A 26,072-nucleotide genomic window follows, 5' to 3' on the forward strand; every position below is an offset into this window, starting at 1 on the left:
TCAGTTTACCCATGTGGGTATAGGTGGGTGCGCCTGCAGGCATGTGGGCACATCACATGGTTATGTGTATTCGGTGATCGCACAGCCCAAATCCATTATTAATAATATCAGAACTATTAAGGCAAAGAGCATTTGTCAAGCATGTACTAAGTAAGCCCTGTGCTCCATGTTCCACAGCAACAGTGTCCATATACAGGCACTAAGATTATCCCTAGGTAAAGAAAATAGGCACGAAAATAGGCTTGCAGAAGGTCACCCAGGGGCCACGAGCCTAACTGCTGAATCTGCATGGTGGGGAAGAGTGCTTTAAATGGATGGTTTTCCCCACAAAGCTGCAACCAGACTGCAACGTCAGCTCCACCTCTGGCCCTGACAACTCAGGTTTCCTAGACCCCACTCAGGCCTAATGAAAAAGAATGTCCTAGGTGGGGCCCGCAGAAGCTGCATTTTAACTTTTTCCCCTGGAGAGTTCTGCTGTGCCACCAGGGTAGGCAGCCACTGATCCATGCTGGGCCCCCCTGGCTAATGAGATTGAGCAGGATGGGGACCAGGCTGTACCTCCAAAATCCTAAGCCCAGAAATGAGCCCAAGAAAGTCCACAGCACAGAGCTCCTCGATTCCACATAGCATCTTCTAGCAGCAAACCACCCAAGAAAGGGCCAGTGGCTGTCATCACACACCTCCCTCTTAGGGCAGGGCCCCCAAAGTCAGTTATGTGGCTTTGTGGCCTGCCAGGCACGGATTTCCGCCCACTCCACCCTCTCAGAATGAGCTGGGCTGGGGTGGAGGGTTCACACTGTGGTAACCTGCTGGTTCACAGCTCGGCTGGAGGAGACAGCCACCTCACCTGAGCAGTAAACAATGTGGGAACCTGGAAGAAATAAACAGTGTGGGAGGTCAGGCTGAGCACCCAACCAGGCTCCCACAGGCCCAGGCCACCAGGGGAGAGGGACGCAGACAGAAACCACCTGACCGCCACTCCCAGGAAGAGCTAACTGCAAGCCCTGACTTTCTGCTCCAGGAAGGGGGCACTGGGTGTGTGTGGAGGAGGCACATCTAGGCTGGCCCTGGACAAACAGGCACCATCTCAATAAGGCCTGTGGGAGAAAGAAGTAAAGGTGTTTTGTGCTGACCAGCAAGGAGGACAGTGACCTATCACTATAGCCAAAGGTCAAGAGGAGAAACAGCTGCAAGAAAACAAAACTAGAAATAACCGAGACACAAAGAGGTTAAATAACTTGACTAAGATCACCCAGCTGGTGGAGTCACGATTCCAACAGAGGCTGCCTGACTCCAAAGCCCACAAACTATCCACTAAAATGGGGCTCGGTGGTTGATATTCTTTTCTTCTGCACATATTTGAGAATGCTATAAAGGACTGGATACCATTGCCCCCAGAAGTTCAGCAACATCTGGAGACATTTTTCATTGTCCCAACTAGGAGGTGAGTTGCTGGCATCTAGTGGGTAGAGGCCAAAGATGCTGCTAAACATCTTGCAGTGCCCAGGAGAGCCCCCAACCACAAGGAATCATCCAGCTCAAAACGATGCTATAAACCCTGGCTGGGGTGACTCACCCTCCTGGAGTCCATTTGATCCTCCAGTCTGATGTGACCCATCACATTTGTTTACCCCTTGGGACAGCAGTTCCCAAACTTCACTGCATATTGAAATCACCTGGGGAATCTTTAAAAACTACAGATGCTGAGTTCTACCCAGACATTCTGATTTCACTGGAATTAGGTACAACCTGGGCATCATAATTTTTTTTAAAAAAAAACACCTCCTCCCCACAGGTGACACAAAATGCAGAAATATGTGGAGACCACTGTGTCAAGGAAATGAGCAGGGATCAAATGTGCTATGGATTCAAAGACAGGGGATGCTCATGTCATAAAGAGAAGTCTCTGGGGGATATACACAACCACAACTGCCCAGCCCCCTACAGCAGGAGTGGGGACCATTCCTGTACCAGCCTCCTGGAGACCACAAGGTCTGCCATAGATCAGGCTCCGCAAGCACAGGCCAGAGCTACAGCTGGCTTTGGGGATGATGAATTAGTCAGAGCTGGCAGAGACCGGAGAAGGAGGTTAATTAGAGACAGCCTTTGTCACTGTCTGGGCAGGAGATAATGGGCCTGAACTGGGAGGCAGGAGGACCAACCCCCCATGACTCAGAGGCTTCTCAACCCAGTGACAGAAGAAGAACTGGATCTGAAAGAGAGAAAAGGTTAATTGAGAGGGAGCACAGTCTGGGAATGCAGCCAGAAATGACCAGGCAGTGGCAAAGGGGAGTGAGAATAGAGAGGGAAAGGCAACCTGGGAAAAGGGTTTTGGGAATCAGTCACAGAGAAATGGGAAATGAGACCTAGGGGCACAGGTGGCATGCAGGCTACCTGACAGGCTGAACTGGCCTGCAAGAAAGGGCACAAATAACTATTTCTTTTTCTTTTTTTTTTTTTTTTGGTGCTAGAGATCAAACCAAGGGCCTCATGCATGCTAAGCAAGCATGCTACCATTCCACTGAGACACGCCCCAAGCCCCACATATCTGCTTTTTAAATTCTCAAGGTGGTTGTCAAAATTTTGCCTAAAACTCCAGATTCCTGGAAACTCCTGTAAAGTGGATGATCTGCTGAGGTAGACCAGCATTCCAGATGCATGCACGGGCCAGGCCCTACAGGGGCTGCCAGGTTCCTCTAGACAAAGCATCTGCTCACCAGGGCCCCTAGGCCCCTCCCCATGGTTGAATTCCTGCCAGCATCTGGGTTTCTCTTCAGAAAGAGATGAAGTCCTGAATCAAAAAGCTGCAAAATGGAGCTGGGCACCGTGGCCCACACCTATAATCCCAGTGGCTCTGGAGGCTGAGGCAGGAAGATTGTGAGTTCAAAGTCAGCCTCAGCAAAGGCAAGGCACTAAGCAATTCAGTGAGACCCTGTCTCTAAATAAGATACAAAATAGGGCAGGGGATGTGGCTCAGTGGTCGAGTGCTCCTGAATTCAATCCCCAGTACCATAAAAAAAAGCTGCAAAATAGAGCTGATGGAAACAAGCTAGAGCCAATGTGTCAAGACAGAAAGCTGGACTCTCATGTTCTGATGCCACATTCACCACCTTCCTGCCTATTAATCAGCTAGGAATATCCCCACTTGGGGTATCAGGTTGCTGACCTCTAATGAAGGAGGTTAAAACCCATGACCTCTAGCTGTCCATCCTCGTGTCCATGCGGCTCCTGCAGGCTGCTTGGAAAACCTAAACTCCTGTCAGCCCAGACACTGAGGGATTATGAAAACAGCCAAAGAGTCTAGAGATGATCACCTAAGGGAAGAGAAAAGAAGACTCAGGGCACAAGAGCCACCTTCCAAAATCTGAAGGGCTCTCAGGTGAAAGAAGGGTTAGCTGCCTTAGGAACCAGGTTTGGGAAACCAAGGGATAAAACTGAATTAAGAAATGGTGGTTAGATTCAGATGAAAATAATGGTCAGCTTTGAACAAGGAGAGCAGCATTACAATAGAATAGGCATCCTTACAAGGTAATGTGCTCCCCATCCCTAGAGGTTACAAAGTTCAAGCTGAGTAAATAGTTTCAGAGGCAAAGGAAATTCACATAGTGGCTAATTTGAATTTTTTAATTTCAAATCCTAAGACTTCAGAGATCTGAGGGTTTCTCCTGAAGGCTCCCCTCCCCCTCTCTCAATGCTCCCAAGCATTAAGCTCTAGACTCTGCCTCCCAGGAAGGCTTAAATGGTCCAGACAAAGCACAGAACATGTCCTTGCTCCTCTTGGCTTCACTAGGACCACAGTCCCATAGCCAGACCCAACAATTCCCGCTGCATGACCAGCTGCCCCAGCAGAGCCTCACAGAGTCCCATAGAGGACCCCTGGGGGAGGGGCCTCCCAGCACAATCTGGGGGCCATCTATGTACCCTCCTGATACTCCCAGGGAGCCAGTGGAAGAAGGCAGGCACCACCTGTTCCCAGACACCAAATACACCCAGGGTCCACACAGTATGGACAAAAAGTACAAAGGATACATAGTTTGGGAAGTCAAAGGCCTTTCTCTAAACCCCAGTGGGAGCAATTCTTCCCCAGCCCTAGCCAAATCCAGGCTCTGGTAAGCCCAACAGAGTTCTCCAGACTATGCGTCTCCCATCCCAGGACTGTGCAGGGCTCTGGGCTGGGATACCTGTGAGAAAGCCCAACTGGACAGCCAGAAACAGGAACCATGCAAGGATTCAGGGAGATGAATGGAGTGGGCCTGGGCTGGTAGGACATAGGCTGCCCCATGGGCATTCTCTCCCACCTCCCTGTCCTTGCCCCCCACACTAACACAGTTAACCATGTCCCATTCCTTTTTTTTTTTTTTTTTTTTTTTTGAGACAGGGTCTTGCTACATTGCTTAAGGCCTTGATAAGTTACTGAGGCTGGCTTAAAACTTGTGATCCTCCTGCCTCAGCCTCCTGAGCCACTGGAATTACAGGCATGCGCCCATGTGCCCAGCAGCCATGTCCCATTCTGCTCCACCAACCACATGGAGAATACCCTCACAGGGCTCCAGGTAGAATCAGAGCCCTTCCTGCCTACCAACCCACACCCATCTCATAAAAGCACCAATCCTCAGGACCTACTGGCCAGGGCTACCAGTCGCTCCCTGCCTGCCCATTAGCAGACACCCACCAGACCTGGTCAAGTTCTGGGAAGCTGTCTGTCCACCCAGAAACCAGAACAGGGACTCACCAAGGCTTTCTGGGCATGATGGGGACCGACCAGGATGAGCACCAGGAGCACACAGGTCCCTGGAGTTTGCAGACCTTGCTACCTGGCAATTGGCACCTCCAGGTGTGTCCCCAGTGCCTAGCAATGAAATCAGACCACAGCCCAATTGCCAGCTAAGCACCTGCCCGCCTTGCTTCTCTCTGTAGCCAGACACTCACGCCCCAGACTCTAAATCCCAAAACAGACATGTTACTGGTTACCATAGGAACTTGCTAAAGACAAAAAAGGCACCACGCAGCACCCACATGGGCCCTCAAAGCTCATGTCCACTTTCACGGGCAGGTGCACATACAGGCTCACACACTGCTCTCAGGTTTAGGGCCCATCCTGAAGAAAATGATGACCGAGGGTCTGATGCTGCACACAGAAACAGACATGCTTCCCTCAGCACCACCCAGAACACTTGGAATAGGCCGAGCTGTCAGTCACAGGACAGCAGGGCTCACCTGGAGCTCACCTGGAGCTCACCTGCCTAAGGTACTCCAGAAGCTGAGCAGGGTGAAGACCAGACCAGGCCCACCAGCTTCAGGACCAGGGAAAGGGCACTACCCACCACCACAGACCACACACAGGCTCTCCCAACCCCCCAGAGGCAACTCCTCTCCTCTGTCCCCCTAAGGGTCAGGATCCACGACAGGTACATGGGAGGGAGAGTGGAGATGGGAGTTTTTATATTCATAGCCTTACTTCCACCCCTCCCACTCCCCCAAACTGCCCCAACTCCATAGTTTCCTGTCTTCAAAATGGTACCTGCATCCACCTAGGGCTCACCTGGAAATCTGAGAGTCGTCACCTTGATCACCTCCAACGCCCTCAGTCTCCACTTCCAAACCAGCTCCAGCTGGAAAGTCCACCTCCCCCACAGCTCTCTCCAGCCCCACTGCCCCCACCCCAGCCTCAGCACCTCCACTCTAACCCCTGCAGTGACTTCTCCCCTGGCTGAAAACCCACCTAGTAACCCAGCCCTCTGCACAGCCCAATGACAACCCTAGAACCGGTCCAGCCTGCCCCCCACTCCACCCCTGTTTTCTGTCTCTTAAGAATAACAGCTCCCAGGTCCTCCCACCGGAGATGCTTCACCCACTCCCTGCACGCTGCAGTTCCCTGGAGCCCCTCCCTTCTCCCACTGACCTTACACACCCTTGGAGACAGCTCAGGCATCCCCAGGTCTCCAGGAGGAGAGGGCATCATAGCACTTACTATGGCAACTGTCTGTGCCTGTACCCGCGTGGGGTTGAAAGTTGTTGTGGGCAGAGACTGTGTCCTCACCCCTCCCCCAGCCCCTGGCACTGGGCTTGGAATGTATGTGCCCAGTAAATGTTAGTTGAACTGACTCAGCTTTCTCCCCCCAAAAACATCGAGCTCCCCATGTCCTTGACAATCCCAGCAAACTCTCTCTTAGCAGATGCCCTAGGTATGTAGGAGAGGAGTTAAGATGAGTCAGTCCCAGGAGATTCTAGAACATCTTGGCCATGCCTGAGGATTCTTATAACCTGCAGTGAACAAAGAGTCCTGATGGCCAAAGGTAAAAGAACTGAATTGGTGATCATGGCCCAATGCATAAAAAGAGCCATCATTTTGAAATCAAGGGGAGACCTACAGAAGAAAGGGATTTCTTAAGCTGGAGACAGTCAGTGCCCAGACGCCTGAGTTTTGACTCTGCTTTCACCCCTCATGTGAGAATGTGGCTGGCTAACACCAAGAGAGCCAGGAGAAGGGATGTCACAAAGAATAATTTCGATTTTGCTTGTGATTCTCACAGACTGGTGACAGAAGCCCTGAGTTTAGAAGGCTGAAGCAGAGCAAGACACTGAGCTCCCTAAATGTGGCAACCCCTGTGCTGCATGGACAGTGTCTCCAGCAGCTGCCCTTGGGGACTCTAGAGGCCAAGGGAAGCTACACTGAAACACACTGCCTGCTCCTGCCCTGTGCGGCCACCTCGGCTTAAACAGGATTTTGAATTCATAGCTGGTTTGATCAGATAATTTAGGAGTGGCTATGTGCTATCTTCTGGCCAAAGCATGATACAGCTGAATGGCAGCTCCCAGCCAGGCTATTGTCTCCTTCAGGCTTCCTCCTCCCTCCCCTAAGGACGACACAGTCACACCTGGGTCCCACTGCATGCCTTCTCCCTACAAGGGATGCCATTTCCAGGGAAGAGCCAGGGCCATCAATCAAAAAGTTGGATTCTTTTTCCTACTAGGCAATGAATTATAAGTCCCTCCCCACTTCCTGGTGTGTGCATGATACTGTGTCCCTGGGAGTAGAGACAGGCTGCCCTGAACCATCCCCATGCTCATTCAGTCCCTGTGGCTGGCCCCAGCACACAACAGTCATCTCTGGTGGCAGGAGCCATGCATCAGTCAGACAGACATTAACATGCGTGTGCCTACGCATGCGTGCACGCACATTCACACACCTCCTTCTTTAACAAAGAAGCAGGGGTCTCTGAGGAGGGAGGGCAGGGGGTGGAGGAAAGTATCTGAAGCTCCCAGCTTGGCTTCTCACCCTCTGGGTGTTGCTTTAGAGCTATCCCCAAGAAAACCCCAGACACCTGGCCCTGCCAGCCTGGGCTCTTCTCTGGGCAAAACTAATCTATGACTCAATTACTGCAGACAGGGACCTTGTCCCAAGCAGAACCCCAGAGCAGGACAGAGAAAGGGAGAGAGCCCCAGATGCTGATCCTGCCTCTTTCTCTCCACCTGCCACTGCCTTTTTCTCTCCATTCTTCTACCAGCACATGGTGGGCTAAGCATGGTGGCTCAGGCTTCACTCAGCAAATATAGACTGAGAACCTGCTTCGTGTCAGCACTGTGTTAGGCCTTAGGGAGCCAGAGATGAAAGGTGCAGAGTCCTGGCTCTCGGAGACTTTCATGGCCTGCTTTCACTTATCCTGCAGTGAGGACCTACCATCTCAGCCAAGGTTCTGGAAGAAATACAACAGCTGTGCACATAAGCCAGTATGTTAAAGCTAGAGAGCAGGTTGTTCACTAGCCCAATCCTCTCATTTTACAGATGAGGAAACTGAGACCCAGAGAAGTTAATGATTCACCCATTTGTTAACCTGGAGCTATAACCTGGGCCTGCCAACCCACAATTCTTTCTCCTGCATGGCACGGCCACCACCCCCCTTTCCATGTTCCTGTGTGGCTCTGTGCCACCAATGCAGTTAAGTAAGTCCTTGCCCTCTAGGAGTCTTCCTCATTCAGGCATTACAGGCCCCTCTAAATCTGGGCCTGGAGCAGGGAGACTGGACCAAAACATTCCACTCCTATGCACATAAGGAAGAGAGCAGGAAAGCAGGGTGGGGAATTAGGTGCTGAGAACCACTCAGCTCCACCCAAGACAGAGCAAAGTACAGACCTGGTTCAAATCCTAATTCCCTAACTTAACTTGCTGAGGAGCTTGAACAAGTTTCCTAACCTCTCCAAGTCTCTATTTTCTCATTTCTAAAATGCAGAAAGCAAGGGTGCCTGCTCTGTGAAGTGGTTGCAAAGCCTTCAGAAAGCAGTGCAATGAAATCTAAGCACATAGTCAGTGCCTAATTATGGTGGAGTCAGACTCCCATCTTCAGAGCCACATGCCTTAGGGACAGGTCCAAGAGTTACATGGCTGACTTGAAGTCACGGACACTGGGTCCCTAGATAGGGAGCCAAAGCTCATGGAGCAAGGGCCACAGCCCAGGAATAGCCGCTGCTCAGCAGTGAACACAAAAGACTGCATCTACAGGAGCTACTGGCAATGCCCAGAAAGAAGGATGTGGGAGCTGATCTTTTTCACCCCCAGGGAAGTGAAGATTCCTGGACACCACCTCCTACCGCATCTGCACAGCCCACAGCCCATCCTTCTACTCTAAGAACTAACCCCTCCCACCAAGAGTGGCTGCCATAGCAGCCATGTTTGAGTCCCCTTCTCTCCAGCTAAACTGACTGGATCACAACTATACAACTGACAAGGCCTGAGCCAATCAGACTCTTTTTAAAAGCTTTACTGAGATGTAATTTACATAACGCTTTTAAGTGTATGCACTTTCTTAAAGGTTCTTAATACATTCACGAGATTGTGCAACCATAACCACTATTTGTCATTATCATCCAAGGGCCTAAGCTCTCAGACAGTTCCCCAGGTGCCTAGAGACCTGACGGGGCCCCAAACCTAACATTGGTACTCCTGAACTTTCTAGTTCCAAAATATTTTCATCATCCCAAAAAGAAGCCTGTATCATTTAGGTTTCACTCCCCTTTTCCCTTCCCAACAAACCCCCAAGCCCTACGCGAACACTTATCTACTTTGTCTCTTGGGATCTGCCTATTCTAGACATTTCGTGTAAATGGAATCATTCAATATGTAGTTTTTGGCATCTGGCTTCTTCCATGTAGAGTTTTCAAAGTTCATCCATGCTACACTATGTATGCATCAGGACTTCATTTCTTCTTTTGGTCAAGTATTATTCCACATTTCGTTTATCTATTCATCTGTTGATAGACTTTTGGGTCATTTCTACTTTTGCTTATTATTAATAACTATGAACATTTGTTTACAAATTTTTTGGTGGACCTAAGAATGGCATTTCTGGCCATATGGTAACTCCACGTCTTAACATTTTGAGGAACTGCCAGATTGTTTTCCAAAGGAATTCCATCACTTTATATTCTCACTAGCAATGTGTATGAAGGTTCCAATTTCCCCATATCCTCAACAACACTGATGACTCTTTTTTATTACAGCCATCCTATTGTTTGTGAAGTGATATCTCATTGTGTCTTTCATTTGCATTTCCCTGGTGGCTAATAATGTGTTTGAGCATCTATTCATGTGATTGTTGCCCACTTACATATTTTCTTTGGAGAAATGTCTATAAAAATCTTTGCTTTTGTTTTCATGGTGCCAGGGATCAAACCCAAGGCCTCACACATGCCCTCAGTGCTCTGCCACTGAGAGTTACATCCCTAGCCCTCTTTGCCCACTTTTTCTGGTTTCTTGTTTGTTTATTTATACCAGGGATTGAACCCAGGAGCACCTAACCACTGAGCCACATCCCCAGCTATTTTTTTTTTTTTAATTTTGAGACAGGAAATTGTTAAGTTGCCTAAGAACTTGCTGAGTTGATGAGGCTGACTTTGAACTTGCAATCCTCTTGCCTCAGCCTCCCAAGCTGCTGGGATTACAGGTGTGCACCACTACACCCAGCTGCCCGCTTTTTCATCATGTTATTTGTCTTTTGATTGCTGAGTTGCAAGTGTTCTTTATACATTATAGGTATGAGTTCATTATCAGGTAGGTGAATTGAAAATATTTTTCCCCTTCTGTGAGTTGTCTTTTCACTTTCCTGGTAGTGTCTTTTGCAGCACAAAAGTTTGTTTTTTTTTAATTTTGGTGATGTTTAATTTATTTTTATAGTTGTTGCTTAAGTTATTGGGGTCCTTTCTGAGAAACTATTGTGTTACCCAAGGTCACAAAGATTTACACCTATGTTTTCTTCCAAAAGTTTTATAATTTTAGCTCTTAGACTTGGTTTTTTTTTGTCCATTTGACTGCATATGGTGTTTGCAAGAGAGGGCTCCAGTTCCATGGTTTTAAATATAGATGTCCAGTTGTCCTTGCACCATTGTTGAAAAGACTATTTTCTCCATTAATTGTCTTTGCACTCTTGTTAAAAATCATTTGACCATATATATGAGGATTTCTGAACTCCAAATTTTATTCCATTAATCTGTATGTCTACCATGTTGCCAAGATCGCACCATCCACAGCTTTGCAATAAGTTTTGAAATCAGAAGTACAGTCCTCCAACCTTGTTCTTCTTTTTCAAGATTGTCCTTGAGTTTCCATATGAATTTCAGGATTGGTTTACCAATTTCTGCAAAGAAACTAACTTGGATTCTGATAGAATAGGGAACTAGATAGTTCCTGGTTGAATCCCTCCTGGGCAGTAGCTCCACTTTCTCTCCTGGGGTTCCCTAAGGCACCCTGGCAGCTTAAATCCATCTTTAGCTTAATCAGAATACACCAGGTTTTTGTTTCTTGCAATCAAAAGAATCTTACAACTAGAAATTCAGTCCCACATCTTGTCCCAAACCATCATCTCAATATCACTTCCCAAGGGCCTAAGCTTTCAGACAGTTCCCCATATGCCCAGGGACCTGACGGGGTCCCAAACCTAACACTGGCCCATGCCCCCAGCCCTTCACTCTACCTTATACCTAGTTTCCCTCCATGTTATAAATATTTTATTTACCAGTTAAAACACACAGACCTTCAATAAATGCTTATGCATTTGCACTGGATTTCCCAAGACCACCCCCCAAAGAAACACTTCTACTCCACCCCAAAGCAACTCTGCTTCATGCCTCACATCTCATTCAATATGCAGATATGCCCTGGGAAGCTCTTGGAAGGCGAGACATGGCTGTGTCTGTGGGACAAAAGATATGGAAACTGAAGCCCAGAGAAGTTCAGTGTCCTGGCCTGAGATGATGCATCCTGAACCCTGGACTGCACAAATATACACACCCTGCCAACCCAGGCACAGGGGGCCCCACTGTCATGCTGCAGCTTTAGAAGCCACCTCCTCCCAGCAGTCTTCCAGGACTGCTCCACAGCACCCCTAGTATAATACCTACAAAGAGACTGAAAGCCCTCAAAGGGCAGGAACATTCTATGTTCCATCCAAGCCCTGCTAACTGCCCACCCTCACTTTTCTGAGTAAAACAGACCACAGTAAGAAGCCCCTTGTTTTGATCCCCTTATACGTCAACCCTCAAGACTGTCTATACCTTGCCCAGGGACCTCTATCCAAGGAGACACAATCAGTGCTGGCAACTGAATGGGAAACTTTTCTGTAGAGATGAGCAGTGACAACCCAGAATAGCTACCTCTGACAAGGCAACTCACTGGAGGAATTTTCTTTTAGGATTAATTCACATGTGGCAGGGGAATATTTTGAGTTAGTGACCAATACTTTTTCCCTCCTAGAATTTTCCTCCTTTTCAATTCACTCAATTTGAGCAGGTGGTTATTATGTCTTCATTGACCCCACGAGAAGGATGCAGAAGTTTCTTAAACTTGAGTTAAGTCTCAAAAAAAAAAAAAAAATAGGGGCTGGGGATGTGGCTCAAGCGGTAGCGCGCTCGCCTGGCATGCGTGCGGCCCGGGTTCAATCCTCAGCACCACATACAAACAAAGATGTTGTGTTCACCGAAAACTAAAAAATAAATAAAATATGTAAAAAAAAAATATAGAGGATCAAGATGCAGACAAGATGGTTTGCAGAAACACAGAGAGAAAAGAACAAGGTGATAAGGAAGGGAAGAGACGACAGAGTATCTAAGAGAGAGAGGTACTAAATAGGGCTTCCCCAGACAGACAAGCAGACACATGGTAACACAAGGCAGATAATTCCCAAGCCCAAGCAGGACTTCTGCCATGGAAGCCTCAGAGGTGCCTAGGTAATAGGTGAATCAATGACCAGCTAATCCCACACACACACACCAAGTGTGTTTTATGAGGCTCTGGAACTGTGTGGCACAATTATTCAAGGAGACGAGAAACGTCTGAAAGACATCCTGATGGAACTGGGTCTTCACATAAAAATTAAAGTGATAGAAAAGGACAATTATCTTTCTTACTACTAAGTGTGTGGCTTCAAAGTCACACCCTCTGTACACATTCCCACCTCGCTGGTCCCTCCTGCTTCCAACCCCAACTCTGCCTTCCCTGGACATCCAGAAATCAAGAGCCTACTTCAGCCTCCTCCAACAGGGAAGCCACCTCCACTGAGACTGGGATCGGACCACGCAACAGCCCCACTGTGTTTCACACAACATGGGAGGGAACCGCGGCCCTGGGAGAGCATGGTTGGCTGCCATCTCTGACTCTATAGAATAAGAAGTGGCTACTTACTTGACCTTCAGACTCGCCAGCATGGTCTTGTCGATCCTGCCAAGAGAAAAAAACAGAGCATCAATCTGTGCAGGGTTGAAGTCTCCCACCCGGTATCTGCAGCGGAAGGGTCCCAGGGTGGGCCTAGCTCACTAGACTGCAGGGCCCTGTAGCAGACAGCTCCAGAGCCAATTCTCCTCCAGCCCAGGGACAGAGGACTGTGTACTTTGGAAGGCCTGGGGCTACACATAGCCCTATAAGATGGGTACTTTTATTCTTCCCGTTTTAATAATGAAGAAACAGGCTCAGAAAGGTGAAGTCCCTGACCCAGTCTGACTCTAGATATCTGCATTAAGGGGGTCTTAAGCCCTTTTTTATGTAGCCTCTCCCTTTATTATTCCTATCCCCACAAGGGACCTGTGTAACCCAGCTGGATCCCTCATTGGTATGAGGACAACCAACACATCCACATCTCCTGGTCTTCAGCTTTGGGAAGATATGAGCACTTTCTAGTAACTGGGACCCTCCTGCTCTAGGAGCTGCCTGTCCATCTGGGCAAGCAGACTTCCCCCCTGGGACAAAACCCAATGGCAGGCTCCAGGAAGAACCATCAAGGGTGTTCCATCAAGCGCTGGAGCTGGGAGCAGGGAAGATCACGTTTGCTGCAGACTGTCCTGGCAGCCGCTCCTCCACCCCAGCCTGCGCCCGCCCTCGCTGGCAGAGGAGGCAGTGCTGGGAGCTTCTATTTTTACCCCCTGTATATGCCAGCCCTTATGGCTGGCAAAGGGAGTTTCCTTCCCCCTCTCCAGAGACAGAGAGGTGGTCAATATTCCCACTGTCTGAGTCTCCTGCGGCTTACAGATCAGGATCACCAGGGTCACCACCTGTGTCACCATCACTATCAGTATCGCCAACACTGTCGGTGTCACATCACTATCAGTGCAACCCCAAGTGTGCCCATCATTATCGGAGTCACCAAAATCACCATCACTTCCAAAATGCAGGAAACCCTGGAAAGTTCTTTTGGGTACCACTATCTAGCCAGCTTAGCTCTGCCTCAAGCTTCCCATACACATGACTGCTGAGGCCAGTGGGGGACAGAGGAAGAGAGAAGGCCACCTGATGAGGACACAGTTCCCCACACACACCTCAGGTTAGCAGAAACTTTGAGCTGAGAGTAGGATCCTCTCTCTCTGAATAAGCTCCCAGCACCCTGTTCTCGGTGCCCAACAGCAAAACAATCTGCACCCTGAGTGTCCTTGGCCCATGTCCTTCCCAGTTTCTTCCCCTCACTCTGTCCTGGGGCCCCATCCTCTTGGATGAAGACCTCTTCCTCTCCCATTTAATCTTCCAGATCCCAGATCTGCCCAGGAGTCAGAACCCCACACCTACTGGAATATTCCTCCCATAATTACCCAATCACCACCCTAATAATAAGCTCTCACATCTTATGTTTTGTCTTTTATATATATATATAAAATCTGTGCAGGGTTGAAGCTATTTTATACATATAATTTTTTGGTTATATATAGACATAATATCTTTATTTCATTTATATATTTTTACGTGGTGCTGAGGATCGAACCAGTGCCTCACACTTGCAAGGCAAGCGCTCTACCACTGAGCCACCACCCCAGCCCCTCTCGTTTAATTTTTACAACAGCCCTGTGCTGTGGGGAAGGAAGAAATCTTCACTGACACATGGGGAAACTGAGACCCAAAGAGAGGAAGTGTCCCACTGAAGTTCCTCAATAGTCAAAGTGGAGCCAGTACAAGATCTTGGACTCCTTGTGTGTGCCCTCCTGGCTTCTGTCTGGTCAGCCTGACCTCTGCTGCCCACCAGCTCTCAGGGCCACAGCAGGCCCTATCCCTGAGCCCACAACCTAGTCTATCTGGCAACAGTCTGTCCACCAGGGTTCCCACGCTGATGTGTGGCCCCAGAACAGCAGGGCGTGTGGTTTGGGCAGGGCTAGGAGAGGAGATGGGGCACCGGCTTTGGGGAAGGAAGCCAAGTCCCTAACCCTCCTCCCTCCACTGACTCACTCTCACAATTAATTCTGCCTGAGGCCAATGGCTATGGACTGGTGATGGATGGAACTTTTAAAACATGCCCCCAAGATTCTCTTCACTGTCTAGAGGGACCAGAACTCCAAGAATCTGTAATTAGCTCCCCAAAAGCTGTGACATCCCCTCTTAGGTGACTACCATCCTTAGGCGATGCCCACACTGCTGCCCTACCCTTCCACCTCATCAGGAGGCCCCACCATCCCCTCAGACTTAGTGGGCCCCAACCCACCACCTGAAGCATGCAAAAACATCTCACCTAGTCAGCTCACAAGCACTTACTGAGCAGGTGTGCCGTGCCAAGTGTCCAAGAGACCATGAATAAGATGGAATTGGGTCCACCCTCATGGAACCCAGCCTAGTAGTCACTGTAATCAGTACATGGGGTCTCCTGGACATACTAGGTCTCTTCCCCAACCTTCCTCTTTGCCTTCAAGGCAGCCCTGGGTGGCCACATTCATATCTCCCCCTCACCTAGCCAAGTTTATACCACAGGCTGAGATTTGCCTCAGGACTCTGGAACGCTGGGTCTCAATGCCCAGCACTGCAACATAGGAATGTGGGATTCACTTGGGACAAAACCAGACTGAGACCTGAATCTTGCAAAGGGAGCTTTCCAATGACAGTCCCACTGTGTGTGTCACACCTTGCAAAGAATGTTGGGCCTGGGAAGACATGATTCCATTGCCCAGGCAGGAATCCCAGCCCAGCCTCCCACATCCATCCCAGAGCAGGAAGCAGACTGTGTGATTCAAACCCAGACCCCACCATCAGGACCACAGCCTTTGGTCGAGGTATCAAGGAGAACCCATGAGCAGGCAAGCCACACTGCACCACCCATCTCATCCTCCTGTCCCATCTGCCAAACATGGATGCCCATAACCCCTGCCTGCAGGAGGATGGATGGTGAAAGGGAAATAAAAAGCCACACATATATGGAAGCATGTAATTAATTAGGGGGATAGAGTCCAACCCTTCTCAGCCCTCCTGTGCCTCCCCACCATCTTCTCCACCAGGACACCCCAGTCACCCTGCCCTAGCACCCTCCCCCAGGACCAGAAGCTGAAAGGAAACTGATAACAAAAACCACTAGGCTCTTTTCCTCAGCTGAAGAGAAGCTGTCAGCAGCTGGTAACCAGAGACAAGCCTTTGACCTCAGTCTCCCCATTTTCTGGCCCTCTGGAAAGGAAAGTGAAGCTCTCATGTTCCAGACAAAAGTTTAAAGGCAAAAGGTGTTCAGGCAGGAGACTGGACACAGACTGGCTTCTTAGGTTAGATGGAGTGAGAGTCAGGGGAGCGAGGCCTGTCCCCTCCTCTCACAGCTGACCCCCAGAGAGGAAGAAGCCCAGAGGAGGCCCTATTGTGGGGTTACAACACAGCACAGCAGGAGCACACACACACACACACACACGAGACCAGAGATGCAGGCAGGCACCTGCTCCAAAACACACAGTACCCACGTGGTCACAGAGGGACATCCATCTAGCCAGGCACAAACCTCACTCACAACCACACGGAGTAGCAGCCAGGGTCACACATGCACAACTGCAAACACACACACACACACACACACACATTCAGAAATAATCACAGACACGCACCTACATGGATGAGAACATACTGACAGAGACATGCATGTTCAACTAGTCACACACCCAAGCTGATGGCCAGCTCTGACCTGGATCCCCGGCAGAGTGTGCCCCTGGGACAGGGAGGAAAAGCTTACAGTCTCTGATGCCTCCAAGATCATCCATGCCTATTCCACCCAAACTTCTGAAAGTGCCCCCTGCAGACGCAGGTCTCAGGCACAACCTGATCCCCTGTTCCTCATAGGCAGCCAAGGCGCTCAATAGCACTCCACCTTCAAGTTCACTCCCAACCTTTCAACTGCCCTTTCCTCTGTCACCCACCATCCGAAGCCCCCAAAGGAGACGCTGCGTTTCCTGCCAAACATGGTGGTGGCTTCAGGGCTCCAGGTTCCCAGCGATGTCCCCCGGGCTGTAAGAAAGAGGGCCACAGCCGTGGTGCTGCTACAGGGTCAGAGGCCACAGCACAGGGCGGGGCACCGGGCATGGCACCTCCCTCCTCGCCTGCCCCCAACCAGAGTTTCCTGTGGGTGAGGCTGCAGGGCCAGGAGGTGTGTCCTGCCCTCCTGGAGGCACCAAAGCTGTCAAGGGAGGTCACAAAGGGCAGCTTCCCCACGCCCAGAGGAACCCACAGCTCCGGAAGGGGCTCAGCTGGCAGATTGCACCACTGCCACATTCGGCAGTGGGGCCCACACAGCCCCGGTTTCCCGGAACCCAAAGGAGGCCCAAGTGTTCCCACAACCACGCCTGGGAGGGACGGAGGGACCCAGCTGGAAGCCAGGAGCCCTGATGACTGGGGCCCCTCACACTCCCTGGGCCTTCCTGAGACAGGGACCTTCACCTGCTGCTCCACTGTGGCTCAGCACATCTCACTGCACCATCCACACACACGGACATAAGTACACACATGGGCACATCAGCATATGGGCACACACACATGTGCATATATGTGCACAGGATGAAAAGGTACATATGGGCACACTCACATACAAGTCATCAGACACCTGCACACTCGAGTTCAATCACGGCACACTCACATGTGCACAAATGCACGCTCACATGTAGGCTCACACAGACTTCAATGGAGTCAGCTACATGCTCCTCCCATTATTTACAAATGCCCACATAGACTTATGCACACACAAACACAGACAGAGGTGCTCATACGTACACATCAACATACACATGCACACACTCGAGTGCACATGTGCCTGTGAACTGCCTTCGCATGCACACACAAACACACACACACACACATATGTGTTCTCAGGCTCCTTTAAGCATGTAGTCAGAGGCCAGAGCATTGCCCAGCTTCTTACCAATTTGGGAACCACAGGGCTAGTCCTCATTGCTGCATGCACCAGTGCTACCCATGTCAGTGACACAGTAGGTGCTCACAGATGACAGGCCTTCAGGGGGTATGGCACAGATACTACAGCAGAGAACAGGAAAGGTGGTCACTGATGGGGTGCCAGGACCCAGCCTGTTTTGCAGCAGTGGGGAGAAGGATATGAAGCTGCTGGAGCTGCTGCCACAGGCCTCTGCCTTTGGCCCACCCTGCCTGCAGTGTCCTGTTGGGGGCCAACTGCCACTCTGGGAATCAAAGCCTCCGTGCTAAGGTACCAGGGGTCATCCCCAGGTCATGGACAAAGGGCTCAAGGATTTCAATTTTCTTGACTCCCCCACAACAGGGGACACCACAGTGGCCTCAAGCTGCACTCCAGATAGGCTGAGGGAACAGTTTCAGGGGCCCAGCCCAGGGCAGAGCTGGGGACTGGCTTCCTTCTCCAAGGCACCTGGTTCCCAGCAGAAGCCCAGAGGTCGTGGGTTCAGGCGTTTCCCACACCCACCTATGCCCCAGAAAAGGAAGGCTCACAGTTTGGATGGCTTCAGACCCCTGAGCTCCTAGTGAATGCATCTCACCCCTGCTGTGCTCATTGATGCTCAGGAAATGTTCAACAAATCCCACAGATACTTCAGGTCCTGCCTGTCCTGCCTCCCTTTGGCCTCCCTCAGAGAAACACCTCTGTGCTCAATTCATCCCCAGGTCAGGAGGGATTCCTGGGGTCAACCAGTGCATCCACTCTCCTGGTCCCAGTGACAGGTTCAGAAGAGCTAAGCAGACCACTAATACTCCCATGAGGCTCCTGCCAGCTTTCCCCATGGTTGCTAAACCACAGGACAGAAGCCTGGAGCTGTGAGGAATGCAGGAAAATTAAGCCAACCCCTAGGAGGGCATGGGAGAAAACAGGCAGACAGGGAAACACAAGAAATATCCAGTCTTAAAGCATCATCTGAGCTCCTGGATTTAGTGGTGCTGGAAGCCAGATGACCCCTGAGTTCACAAGAACCAGCAATCCATCCCCAGCCAGATGAGCTAGATTCCCCTCTCCCTCTACTGATGAAGTTCTAACAAAGAAAAAGGAGCTCACCAGGAGCAGTAGCCAATAATCCCAGCAACTCAGAAGGCTAAGGCAGGAAGATCATGATCATAAGTTCAAGGCCAACCTGGGCAACCTCATGCAACCCTGTCCTTAAAATAAAATTAAACAGGGTGTGTTGGCACACACCTATAATAGTGGCTCGGGAGATTGAGGCAGGAGGATCATGAGTTCAAAGCCAGCCTCAGCAACTTAGCAAGGCTCTAAGCAACTCAGTGAGACCTTGTCTCTAAATAAAATCCCCCCCCCCAAAAAAAAGGCTAAAGATGTGGCTCAATGGTTAAAAACCCCTGGGTTCAATCCCTGGTACCAAAAATAATTAATTAATTAATTAATTAATTTAATCCCCAATACCAAAACATAAAGAAGGAAGGAAGGACATATAGACAGACAGATAAGAAGAAGAAAAAGCTTTACAAGTGAGAGTGGAGGTGAGAATGAACAGCTACCTGGTTACTCTGCCTGCTCCCTCTGCCAACTCCAATACCTCCTCCAGATCATACAGGGCACTAGGTGAAGAAGCACCAGGGTGAGCCAGACACAGCTCATGGCTGTGGCCAGGGGTTATTGCAGTGGGCGTGACATGGGTTACTGAGCTTAGAATCCCTTCTGCAATTCCTTACTCTTTACTAATTAGAGGGACTTGGTGATGAGCCCATCTTTGGAGTGTCTGTTGATGAGCTTTCTTGTGTGAGGGAAAGAGATAGGATTACACTTGCCCCAGGCTGAGGCACAGCCCCCACCACACAGACCATGTGTGAACAATGTCCATCACACCTATTCCGGGGAAGAGGTGGCTGACAGATGCCCTCACAAAGGGCCTCACAGTCTATGGAGACACTCAGGTATAAGGAGACCCAGACCAGGAAGGATCCAGACCCAAACATCTGGAAGGCAGCAGGGCAGCCTTGGGAGTAGGCAGGGAGCTTATTTCAAGGCCTCAGAAGCTGCCATCCTGAACTAATTTCTGCCACCTGGGATTCTGGTCCATGGCAGTCACAAAGGATACTTGGGGAGGGAATAGAACTCTCTGCATCCTGAACTTCCCCAATGCCACTGGGATCAGGAATAGGAAAGGCCAGATGGACCCAGAGTCCCTTCATCTCTAGGGTGAAGGTCTGAAGAGGGAGAAAGGAGGTTCCCACAAGGCTTTTCATTCTACTCCATGAGCTCCGGAAGTGGATGAGAGTCTGCTAGAGATTCTGCCTTGCTCAGCTCTGTCTCTCAAGCTCTGAGGCTGTGTGACCTCCAGCAAGTTATTGAACCTCTGTAGGTCTTGGGTATGGGTGGTTGCCGCCAATTTCACAGGGTTATCAATGAACGTAAGCACTTGGCACAGGGCTGCGGAAGCTGTTACAGTTACTCTGTATTATGATTCCGCCTCCGGCCTCAGTCCTGCTCAGCTTCCTGTCTGTCACCCCTTACTCTGCCTCTTCCGCATGGGGGTGGGTGAGGAGGGGGCTGTAGTTCTCTGGGATGGACTGTGAGCCAAGAGAAAAGGGAAGCACTCTGTGAGCCAGCGCAGCTTCCTCCCAGATCTCAGCTGACTCAACAGCAAGCCCATTGGAGTGGAGGTGAGGATGAACTAAGGTGACAGGGGACCCAGGGGCAGCACCCATATCTGTGAGCTCAGAGCAGGTCAGCAGTGACTTAACCTGTTAGCTCATTTCAGCCACCCATCTGCCACATTGAGATGTTGTCTCCTGTTATCCCCATGTTACAGATAGGGACAGGGAGGCTCACGGAGGTCTGGGTATCCTTTTACCTGAGTGTCTCCCTGCCAGTCCACACAATCAGCCCACCCCATGGTGACAGGGCTGACCTCAGCCACTGCTGCAGGATAATCTATACAGATAGGTATCAGCCACATTATCAAGCCCAGTCCACTGATTCTGAAACCTACACAAATGCATAATTTATGCAATGCCCACTTCACAGGTGGGAAAGCTAAGGCTCTGAAAGCAAAGCTCAAGAGAGAGGACAGAACAATTACAAAGTGAGCCACAGGAAGTGCCAAATCCCCCTAACATCTACCCAGTGGGTTCCTTCTCCCCAGTTGCTCTTTAACCCAGCCCAGAGCCTGCTCTGGGTCACCAGTCACAAGGCCCAGCTCTCCTGGTGGAACCCGCAGGTGTTCCTGGAGGACTAGCCTAGGGCACAAGTTCCAGCCAAGGCCCCTGCCCCAGCCCCAGTCCCAGGGCAGGGCTAAATGGCAACCATTCTGCTTTAAAAAAGAGAAAAAAAGGAAAGAAAGAAACTTTTAAAATAGTCTTTTACTATGAAATATAAAATATTTGAAATGATTTTTTAAAATTTCAGTTACAGTGTCTATGGGCTTTTGAGACAGATGGAGCTAGGAAAGCTGGCTGCCATCAGAGGAGAGGTGGCCTCGGTGCCCAGTCCCCTAGGACAGGAGGGAAGGAAGGGACAGTGTGGTTTCCTCTGCTTGGGCAGCTCAGACCTCACAGCCACCAGTAAGAGTCAAAAGATGAGACAAGCTCCTTTTCCAGACATGGGGATGAGACATTTACAGGAAGTTCAGGAAACAGATGCCCCTAGAAAAGTGGGCACTGGATCATTCAGTCTAGATGTTCCTCAATCCACACAGCATGATGGTACCAGAGCTGACCCTATGGAGCTCAGCACTCATCCCTGCTCTACTTTGAGCATGTCACCTACTCTTTTGAAGTTTCAGTCTACCATTCATCAAAGGGGAGACTTAGATTGGCCTCTACTCCCTTTATAAGCCAGGTGAGGATAAGGACAACAGCAGAAAAAGCCACTGTGATCTCCAGGGAAACAAGAGCACAGTGGGCATGCAAAGCAGCAACCCCAACTCTGTTAGGAATCCACACCTCAGAATCAAGACAAAATAGCACCACGCATCGGCACAGTGCTTTCCAGTCCATGGGTCACTTCTGTGTACCCTTCTTGGAGGCCAGAATGAATGGTCCAGTACATAAGTTCTGGAAAGCAAGATGATGACAAAAAATAAATAAATAACTGCAAAAAAACTGCTTGTGAAAACTGGGTTCTAAGAGCAGAACCCAGACATTCCAGGATTGCACACTTCCTTCTTATCTATTCAGTATAGCCAGTCTACCAAGTCACTAGCAATGCATGGCTGTGGGCTAAAGAGGTGACAATTGTTACCACAATTTATTTTTTTATTTTTTTTTAATATTTATTTTTTAGTTTTCGGCGAACACAACATCTTTGTTTGTATGTGGTGCTGAGGATTGAACCTGGGCCGCACACATGCCAGGCGAGCACGCTACTGCTTGAGCCACATCTCCAGCCCTGTTACCACAATTTAAAATTTTTAAATAACAATAATAAGGTATTATCATTTTTACCCACCAGATAATAAAGGTTAAAGAAAACTAACCTTGAGGATATAAGGAAACAGGCAAATCATTAGAGTATAGGATGGGTAAATTTATGTGTCAACTTGACTGGACTAAGAGATGTCCAGAGAGCTGGTAAAGCAGTATGTCAGGGTGTGCCCATGAGGATATTTCTAGGTGAGGTTAGCATTTGAATTGGTAGACTAAGATCACCTTCAGCAATGTGGGTGGGCATCATCCAATCCATTGAGGGCCTGAATAGAATTAAAAGGTGGAGGAAGAGAACATTCATTGTCTGCTTGAGCTGAGACATTGATCTTCTTTGACATCAGCACTCCTAGGCTGGGCCTCAGGACTTAGACTGGAATGATATCATTGGCTTTCCTGGGTCTCTGACTTGCAGAGGACAGATCCTGGGACTTCTCAACCTCCATAATCACATGAGCCAATCCCTCACAAATCTCTTTCTATAAACATGTATGAATGCATGTATGTGTATATATGGATAGATAGATACAGATATATACAGATATAGATATATAGGTATAGATAGCCTATTTATTCTGTTTCTCTGGAGAACTCTGACTCAGAATCTATTAGAATGTTATGTCCCCACACCTTTGTGTCCACAATTTTGTTTTTAGAAATTTATCACACAGGTTAACTGACAGAAGCTAACAAGATGTATGCATACATATTTTAATCATTTAATCATAATATTTTAATTATAGCATTGTTTGTAATAGCAATACCAAAAATAAGCTAAATAGCCATTTTCTGGGCACTAATTACATTGTGAAATAAACATACAATGGAATACCAGTAACCATGGAAAATAATACATAGAACTTATATATGTTAATATAGAAAGATATCCTAAAAATTCAAATTTTAAAAAAGACCCAGAATAGCCCTATAGTTTAAATAAATCCCATTAGTTTAAATAAATACGTAACTTCTTATAGATGACTAGGAAATTTATGGAAAGAAACATAAGTAATGGTCCAAGCTTGGTTACCTCTAAAGAGCAGGACTGGAACTGCAAATATCGAGAGATTGAACTTTTCACAGTATGTCCTTTTATGCTGCCTTTTTAAAACCATGGGTATTTTATAGTTTGGAAAAAATATTAAATAAATGGATGGATCTATCTTTAAAAAAGAAAAAAAGAAGCTAGAAAGGTTCATTTCTTTCAACCCTTCTTAAAACCACTGACCCCAATCCTGATTCCACCTCTGTACCCTAGGTGGAGTCTGTATTTACCCCGAAAGGAAGGACAAACCTCTCTCACTGATTCCAGATGGTTCTGCCATCTACTCTACTTTCAAATAAAGAGTTTGTTTCAACCCTAAATAAGAAAACTAGAAGGGGACCAGAATACTACTTTGCTAGATAGAATAGAAGATATGAATCAGAATCCTTAAAAAGGTGTATGTCAAGCCAGGTGCAGTGGCATGTGCCTAAACTCCCAGCTACTTGAAAGGCTGAGGTAGGAGGATCACTTGAGCACAGGAGTTCAAGGCCAATCTGGATATCATAATAAGACCCCACCTTGGGGGAAAAAATGTGCATGCTAACAGGGCTTTTAGAATATAAGTCATGGCCTGTTTTTTAGTTTGGATGTTACTTTTATATAAATGTGTCAAGTTTGTGGAAATCCATCAACCTGTACACTTAAAATGTGTATACTTCTCTATAGGTATATTATGCTTCAATAAAAAGTTTTTAAAAATATGCATGCCTTTTGACCTAGCAATTCCATTTCCAATTCTACTTCATCCTAAGGGGGAAAAACTCAAAGAAAAATGCAAAGTCATACTTTCCAGTTCTCCATCACATTGTTGTCAAAACTGTGAAGGAATGGAAACAAGACTTAAAGGGCAGGCTAAAGAATTACAACACCGTACATGTCAGTCAATATAAAGTAGGTGCAGAAGTACTATATATGCAATGACATGGGAAAATAGTAAAGGTCAATTTCAGGGTGGAATAAAATAAGCTAAATCACATGGTCTGGACCATAGTATTAAGCAGGTGGGATTATGGATCATGACTTTTTTTTCTTCTGTTTTGTTTTCCCCATAAGCTTTCTGAAATGAGCAAGCCTTACTTTTAATTACTTTTGTAATTAGAAAAATAATAATAAGGTTGTAGCTCAGTAGTACAGCGTTTGCCTAGCATGCGTGAGGCACTGGGTTAGATTCTCAGTACCCCATATATATAAATAAATAAATGGTAAAAAGAAAGAAAGAAAAAATAATAATAATAATAACAAATACTCTTTAATGGCAAATAAAAGAAAGCATAAGATAAGAAAGGGGACAGGCCCAGAGTTATAAAATAGGTTCTCAAATATCCTGGGGGATTGGGAATGTAGCTCTGTGATACAGCATATGCTTAGCATGTAGTAAGCTGTAGGTTCAATCTCCAGCATCCATCAATGTTTCAAAAGCACTGGAAGAATTCTTTGGGGCTTGAAGAGCATGGGTTCACACACCAGCCCTGCAGCTTGCCAGTGGTATGATCTTGGGCAAGGTCCTTAACCTATCTGTACCTTAAACATCCATCCCATCTATAAAGTGGGGATAATTAATGATAGTACCTCCTTCATAGAGTAATTAGTAGGAAAATCAGTTAAGACATGCTAAGCCTTCAAAGTCGTGCCTGGCACAAACCTGTAAGCGTGTCAGCGAATGTGACTGCTAAAATTCTGATTCCATTATTCTGAGATGGCACCAGGGACTCATCCTGATGATTCTGATCTAGTAAGAAACACTGGAATGAAATACACTATGATATTCCCGTTATCATTTCCTGTAGTTATCCAAAGGAAGGCTTGGACACTTGGGACTGCTTGAAAGGATTCTCACTAAAGGGGATCACAGGACCAGCTCTTTGCCCTCCCTCTATTTGCCCACCCCCATCCAGCTGGGTCAGTCCCAACCTTCCTCTACCCTAGCAGAGCATCCGGGTACTTCCCTCACAGGATGGGACAGAAGGTGTGCATTAGCTCCCTCTACAGGCAAGTTTGGGTAGTGCAAGAAGAAAAAATTTCCATTTCTATTTCTAGGATGGCAGCCATATTGCCCTCTGGAAAAAGGAATTGAGATATGAGAGAAATTCTCCCTGTTGCAAAAAATAAGCAACAACCACCTGGTGTTGGAACCAGCCTTAGTTCTGACACTAAATGTCACTGTGAGGAAACCACTGAAACTCTCTCAACCTCCAATTTTTCATCTGTGCAGAATAACTTAATTTTTGGAGAGCCTCCCATGAATCAGAGAGGTCATACTTTCTATTTCATTTGACCCTTCCCACAACCATATTCACTTTCCTGTTGAGGAACTGGAGCTTCAGAGGTCACAGGACTTGTGGGTGTCAGTAGCAGAATTCAAACCTAGAGCACCTTCTTTGAACCCTTTTGCCATTCTTGTAGGGAAGACTCCTAGCAGAGAAGAGATTGGAGGTGAGACACTAATAGGCTGGACTCCATCATACCCCAAGATTCTCCCTGGGGCCCCATCAATGCCCAGCTGAAGAGTGGCCCCAATCTGGGCTAGGATAAGCAAACCCTGAGATTCCTCTCCAAAGTCTGGCAAACTGGCTGAAGGCTCATGCATCTGACAGATGAAAGGGACTCAGGTGGAGGCAGGCAGTGGGAACAGAAGGAGAGGCAAGGAGCTCCCCAGACATTTGGGGAAAAAAAAAAGGCTCGCAACTCAAAAACAGAATGTTCATGATTCATTCATCTGATCTGATTTCCCTGGATAAAGATGAGGGAGCTAGTAGGGCTTACCCCAGCCCCAGACCAGAATAGTTCTGCTAGAGCCCCAGCCTCGAGACATCTGTATCAACACCTGACCCTTGTCCATCGGAAGCAAGCAGGGCTAACTTGGAATGAGACAATAAATTGAGACAGAAAAGGCCTTTTCCATGCAGGTTCTCCCTTCCCTCCCCATTACAGGTATCATACTTGGGAGGG

General features: G+C 48.2%; 1 protein-coding gene across 9 annotated transcripts in view; it reads right to left on the bottom strand.

Annotated features, from left to right (window-relative positions):
• Nucleotides 1-26,072, bottom strand: part of Rap1gap2 (RAP1 GTPase activating protein 2) — a 222,343-nt gene that overhangs the window by 171,250 nt on the left and 25,021 nt on the right. For 4 of the 9 annotated variants that reach the window (XM_048792832.1, XM_048792815.1, XM_048792854.1 and 1 more), the window contains one exon: nt 12,674-12,709. In XM_048792832.1, coding sequence (XP_048648789.1) covers nt 12,674-12,696 — 23 coding nt within the window. In that variant the 5' untranslated portion in view covers nt 12,697-12,709. Of the gene's footprint in view, nt 1-4,732; nt 4,765-5,542; nt 5,640-12,673; nt 12,710-13,069; nt 13,111-16,626; nt 16,782-26,072 lie in introns of those variants that run through there. The other 5 variants (XM_048792816.1, XM_048792847.1, XM_048792818.1 and 2 more) reach the window with 5 other exon arrangements.

This window comes from Marmota marmota, unplaced genomic scaffold, assembly GCF_001458135.2.
Source record: "Marmota marmota marmota unplaced genomic scaffold, marMar, whole genome shotgun sequence".
Lineage (NCBI taxonomy): Eukaryota > Metazoa > Chordata > Mammalia > Rodentia > Sciuridae > Marmota > Marmota marmota.